General features: G+C 39.1%; 1 protein-coding gene across 2 annotated transcripts; it reads left to right on the top strand.

The window, feature by feature from the left end:
* Window positions 1–980: 980 nt before the first annotated feature.
* On the top strand, window positions 981–3,832 carry RB195_003206 (uncharacterized protein; the record flags this gene model as incomplete). Of its 2 annotated transcripts, XM_064200760.1 has the most annotated exons (8): window positions 981–1,099; window positions 2,216–2,355; window positions 2,461–2,520; window positions 2,612–2,725; window positions 2,821–2,889; window positions 3,002–3,084; window positions 3,567–3,660; window positions 3,798–3,832. In XM_064200760.1, 8 exons carry the CDS (start codon window positions 981–983, stop codon window positions 3,830–3,832), a joined length of 714 nt encoding a protein of 237 aa, XP_064056641.1. The 2 variants fall into 2 exon arrangements, with proteins under 2 accessions (XP_064056641.1, XP_013305802.2); XM_013450348.2 differs by lacking the exon at window positions 2,461–2,520.
* Window positions 3,833–6,626: the final 2,794 nt, after the last annotated feature.

The following is a 6,626-nucleotide window of genomic DNA, read 5'->3' as shown; positions in this document are numbered from 1 at the left end:
AGCTGTTCGTGTGCAAATCCATCTGACATGTTTTCGTACATCAGCAAAAGTATTAATACCATCTGAAATGCGTCCCCTTTATTCAAGCACAGACGATCGTCACTCTTAATATAGAGTGAAAGGACGAAGTGTTTGGCGTTGATCAATCTCATAGGTGCTGATGGTCCTGTTGCACTTCTTTCTTTAACTAAATCCTTATGCGTTTTGAATCTAGAATTTGTGAAGGTTGTGGACAACAGCAGATAGCTGGAAATAAAGCGCTGCAAGTGTTAAAACAACTGCAGAATACGCATTTTCATTCATCGTTCTTTCGCGGAGAACAGTGGTGGTACCAACGAACTGCGTCACACGGTTAAAAGTATAAAAGGAAGAAAAGGGAAAGCGCAGCTCCACATCGGTCATTTTGTTGTTGCAGAGCGTTTACTAAAATTACAGTACCTTGATTTCTCCAAGAACAGTAGTAGCATTCTTACTTAATTTGCTCTCTCTGCTATGCATACACTTAGAATTTGCACCTGAATTTCTTGAATCTGTTAAAGTGATCGCTAGAAAATGCAGTATATGTTTCGATGTTTTTGGGACTCTTAGTTTGGGTTTAGAAAGTTCTTTTGAATTCTAGATAGCGGCGTAGGTAACTATTTGACTCGATTACATCATTTTATTGTTACCCTTTCGTCACCTCAGCTACCTTATACATTGTTGTGTCCATATATGGACTAGTTGGTGCCGGTGCTCCAACCCCATTCATTTTTGGGCGGTTGCATAGGGATTCTCATCACTTAGGCTTCATCTCATGGGCCAGACCACCATCACCTGAATGGGGTCCGGGTTTTCCTTATCGCACTTATGTACTGTGCTGTGAACCTCTTATTTTTCCATAACTTTTTTTTTTGTCCACTTTCGTGTATGCTCCATGAAATGTAGTGTTTTATGAATTTGCGCGTGACTCTAAATGTTTCATGATTTCAGGGTAGTCAAAAATGATTATACTCTCTGAGGTAAGTCAGCCATCTGTTGGAGTTCGACTTTCGCAACCTCAGGTAGTTGCCTATATGGATGGTCATTGTGCTGGTGAGGGCACATTGTGCGTTAGCGAAAGGTTCGTACAGTTTTTTTTTTCATCAAATATTTTATTCTCACCGTCTTTTTATGCAGCTCACGTTCTTTTAGTTCTTTGCTTTGGCGTTCAGGTTTTCTTTTTTTTTGTAATAAGTTGAAGTGAAAATTTTTATTGGACCAAACAGACTTTCCTTTACCTTAGTGTTAACTGGTTGTTTGATAAAAGGAATTGGTATCAAAATTTCCTTCATGGTTTTGCTGTTCAGAGGTAAACTATTATTTTACTCAGTATGAGCTCTGCGGGGTCCTTCAAAAAGATTGCTCTATTTCTACCACCTTTTTTTTACTCGTTCATCAGCATTTTCTTCAGTTTTTTTCAAGACCATCGAAATGTATTGAGTACATGAAGCTCAAGTAACTTCACAGCCTCATTCTTGTTGACAACGTACTCTTGTTGACAACATATTTGCTTTTTTACATCTGAGATATTAGTTCTTTTTTTGTACAAACCGTGCCATCGAAACAGAAACTGAGAAATATTTTGTTTGTGGATTCTAGTTATTGCCTTTATTACGAAAAGCCTAGGTACGGTATCACGATTTTTGGGAGGTTTTCAACAGCGCATTTCAGCTGCCTTTTACATGCTGGCATTGCATTTGTATTCGTAAATAAAAGGGATACTCGGCATTTTGCGAGCAACAGAAAAACACGCAAAGGAAGCAAATGATCTATGGTCCCTTTGATGGCCTGTAAACTGTATAAACAATTTTTTTCAATTTCCATTACCGTTTGCACATTTTAATGCTATTGCTGCTTGTAAATGAGTTCACTTTAATTGTTGTCATATCAGGTAATCGGTTGTTTAGAAAGTTTCGTCGCTTCGTTGGACTTAGCTATTTACTTTTGCCAGTAATGAACGTTTATTTACGTGAAATTAAGCCGAGCATATGGTCTCACATTCTTTCTTCTAGTTTTCATTTGATGATTTCTAAAATAATTCATTTCACGCTTCATGTCAATGATAGGTGGTGTGTCGTTTTTAATGAACATTCCACTCAGTTTATAAGTATCTACATTATGACTTTAGTTTTTTTTTCTTAAAGCTTGATCTTTGTGATGCATTAAATAAACGTCCAATCTGAGATAAGTTTTTCAGCCAGGTAACATGGATTTGTCGCTCCTCTGGACTAGGTTTTTCATTGACATACCCTTCTATTATTCTCCATGCGATCTCTACCGATCTCAGCACTTTTCCTCATGAATGCATATATGTCCTAGTGGATGCCTCCAAAAGTGGTACTACTTTTTTTTGTTTTTTTCTCATATGTTTTTTTTTTCGAATTATCTTTTGTATTCGTTTTCTGCGTCGCTCTGAAAGGATTCAGGCTTTGTTCATTTCAGAGCGACGTAGAAGACGAACAATCCCACTTTATACTGCAACGGAAACGCGAAATGTGCAAGGTTTAGTAGATTAGTGAAAAGTCTCGTGTGAATTTAGTTATTTTTCGTCTTCTCGTCGTTGCTATTTCTGAACATCAAAAACCCGTTTCAGATCTCCACCTTGCTGAGGAAGAACTCAATCAAAATGGAAACGCATCCGATGAAGATGATGACGAGGAAGGGAAGAATGTAGTTATTAGATTTGTGCCTGCGGACTCCAGTGTCTGTAAGGCTTCTAAAGTTTTCTTTCTTTAACAACTTTCTTACTTGGGTGCTTTTTAATCTCGGTTCGGAGTTAAAGTAAAAGTTCTCGATTTCAAGTGCAAGAAATATACTCTGAGATGTGCGCTTGTCAAGAACTTAATCCTGACGAAGGCGATGATTTCTCAGGTGACTTAGCGTTACACAATTTATGGTTTGTATTTGTTTCTTAGCCCTAGATTGGTGCTAGAATTGAAATATTGAGATAATTGGGAATGTCCCTACCAAATTTTTCTTATAGATGACGAAGGTGACGGTTCTATGGCGATCGATGGTGATGTAGATGCAATGATGAGTGGAGATGGTTGGTACACAGCCGCAAATGTAAGTTTTCGTAAATGCAAATGCCGTTTCAGGAGAGATTAATCACTTCCACTGTTACCGTGAAAAAAGGGGGAAACTCGACAGATTTTCAACTATCAACATATTGTTGTTGAAAATCGTTGAGGTAGAAAGAGGAAAAAGAACCTCAGTTTCTCATCAATAGACAAGTATGATTTTAATCTTGCAAAGGGCTTATAATCGTTTAATGCAAATTCAAAAAAACTGCTTGAAACAATGTTGATGGTTCGTCCGTGGTATTTCTATGGAAAATCTCTTTTTTCCGCGGGCAAAAAAAAAAAAAACCGTTGCAAAGTGCAAAAGGAGAGTCATTCATAGTACAGTGTTGTAAGTGTATGTATAGTTTGAGTCTCCATTGCATCTCTAAATACCATATATACTACGTATACATGGTTTATTTCAGAAATAATCGCGATTTTGTTTGAAAATTTGGCGTAGAAGATCATTAGAGCATTTTTTTTCAGATTGGCGATGGTGAGAATATCGAGTTGAGTGAAGAAGGTAGAGCAAATCTGAGACGTATGCTTAATCAGTCGAACAACGGCCATGGTGACCAAGGTTAATAATGGCGCCTCTTCGCAGTTTCTGCGTACTTCATAGTTTTTTTCTTTTCCAAATTATGCCCTTGAACATGATCTAGGATCTTCTTTCATCTCATTCTATGCCACTACACTTTTGCTGATAAATGTTTTCAGGCGAGTGTGAAGAAGATGAGATGGAGGAGCAGTGATTAATGAGATTTGGCTCGTCTTAAGCTCGGTGAATTGACACTGGTGTAAGGAGCGATCACTCTGTTTACTATGATCTTCACAATTTTCGTGTAACTTTCTTTTTGATCTAGTTTTGTTGTTAAATCAATTGCTTTTTATTGGATTACTTTATTCACTTTGCATGTCAAGGGCAGTCAATCATGATGGTTCCAAAATTTTTATCCTCCCTACCGCGGTATATTTCTATGGTTTTAATGTGTTTGTAACATAAAAGAGTAGTATTAAAAAAACTTCCATGTACTTTGCGTGAAGTAAAGGTTTTATCTGACGACAATAAACTCCTTTTAGGAAAAGAAAATTTCATATTATTCATCTCGATTATTTTTAAAACGAAGTACAAACCGCCATGAAGCCTATAAATATCATCAAGATCTTTGAAGTTCTGCTTGCTGATGAACTATATTCATCAAATGACCAAATGTGATTTGAATATACTTCATTGCTGCAGAGAGGCTTGCGAACTAGACGTTATTTGATTACTCTCTGGCTAGACCAGCGGTTAACACACATTATGATGCCATCCGTTCCATCTAGCGTTTTTCATACGAAATTATAGGAGGATGAATCCTCACGGACTCATAGCTCCGGAACAATACGGTTCAAACTATGACGACTTCTGGACTTCTTTGTTATTTTGCTTTCTTTATTATGGATGTGTTTTGTTCTTTTTGAAATAACGAGTGTATACGTAACGTAATTGTCGCTAGATTCGTTTCGAGTATCTTTTGACGGCGCCTTCGCTGGCACAACTCATTGCTGCAGTTCGAGTGAAGCTAGTGACGGTTCCGCCTCGATCTCAGCCGCTAGCTCCACCGCGCCGCTTCGAGCGTAGTCGCTTACGCAACTGCGCCGAGTTTTGAGTCGTTTGGATACGTCTTGGAAAGAGAAGCAGTCATCAAAAGGAAAAGGTGGCCATTGTAGTAGAGATAGAAGGAAAATATATGTGAAATATCTGTTAGAAAAGATTCAAAACGAATGCGAAACAAGCTACATAACTCTTCTTTTTGCAGATACATATCTCAAGTTTCACCTCTGTTCCGCTTTCTTTTGAGAAATAACCAAAATCTCCTATTTTGTTTTTGCGTTAATCCTTTTTCAACCTGTCTTTATTTCATTTTACACCGAAGATTATATCCGAAATGATGTTCCTGAAGGCTCAATAGGTTATTCCTCAACGTAATAATGCTTGTCGCAGCTAGGATTATTTTTGACAAATAAGAAATATAGTAACTATTTTTTTCTTCTCTTGTCATTTGGCTAATGCATATTTTTTTTGAAATGGAAATTTCTTCCTTGCCGTTTTAGTCACGTGAGATGTCTTGTTGTTCTTCTAAGTTAATAAGGAAGGAAGCCTTCTGTTTTTTTTTTCTCTGTGTCTTTCATTCGCACGTAACTCCTTCCTCCTAAGTGCAGACGATACTTTGTGTTGGTAAGAAAGATTTTTTTCTGTAAGAATAATCCGGAGCCCTGCGTCCGATGTCCATTGGAGTCAAGATCAGCGCATGCAATTCGTGAAGTAAAAAACCATTTTCGAAAAATGGTTACTGGGTAACATGACGCTATCTTCGGTTGTGGATCCCACCACGAGTTGCTTGAAATATTATCGAGATGCAAAAGACATCTCTTGACGATATAATCATATCGTTGAAAATTGCGAAACAGTTGTAACAGATGCCGTAGAAACCAATCGCTAAGGACATCCACTCTGTCGTGAAGATCTTCAGAAATACCTTTTGCAGTGGGTATGTATGTTCCCAAAACTAGCATAGTTTCAATAACCTTCTTTTAGTTCGAGGTCTGGATGACCCATATACACTCTGACTGGGAAGGTTTGACCTATGATGCAATGTCATTGGTTACAGTCGGACTAAAACCACTCTAGGCGTGGTGCGGTCGCGCAATCGGCTGCGCTCCAAGCGGCACTGCGGAGCCAATGCGAAGCGGTGGTGATTGTGATAGAGGTGGGACCCTCGCCAACACCACTTATCCCTGCAGTCCGAGCTCATTGCTCCACGCTTCAGATCATTCTGTTCCTACTACATGCACATTTGTAGCAATCGGTCATTGCAGCGCAGTTGAAGACTACCGTGGCGAGCGAATCTTCCTACGATACACCTGGTGCCATATCTACGAGAGTAGGCAGATGGACTGCATCTTACAGATGTGACACGTTACTAGGTGCATCGCGGGCGAGCGCGAGAAACAGCGTCAGTGGATATCTATTGATACCATTGATTGGCCGCTCGCTGACAGAGCTATTCTGTCACCTGGTACCTCGTGGGAAAGTACGATCATGAAAACCGTTTCTCACGGTGTTTTTCAGTTCATTTGAGGGGGATTGAGTGTGAAGATCCCTAAACTCGTCATTAGCACCCCAAACCCAAATCTTTTCCTTGGAAGATACCAAAAACCGTCAATTTCGTGGTACGCCCTCTCCAAGAGAGGTTTCAGCGCAAGATCCAAGATGTCTAAGATTTCTAAGATTCTAAGATTACTATTGTAGGTCATTAAGTTGAAAAATGGAGCACATCGTGCGTTCTTGAGGAGAACGAAGACTGACGTGGGCTACTCGGATGTGTACTTTTATTTTGGGTTCTTCTCCGCTTCTGAGCATAGGTGCCTTCTGTGCTGTCATTTGCTCACATGGCTTTTCTTCAGTAGACATAAGAAGTTTTCATCAGCATGAGAAGTTTGTTGTTATGTTTATGAAGAAGGCATGACATCCATTGGTAGCGGAGCCGCCTCCTTCATTCA

The sequence above is a fragment of the Necator americanus genome, chromosome IV (genome assembly GCF_031761385.1).
Source record: "Necator americanus strain Aroian chromosome IV, whole genome shotgun sequence".
NCBI lineage: Eukaryota > Metazoa > Nematoda > Chromadorea > Rhabditida > Ancylostomatidae > Necator > Necator americanus.
This window is presented reverse-complemented; position numbering and strand designations above follow the sequence as displayed.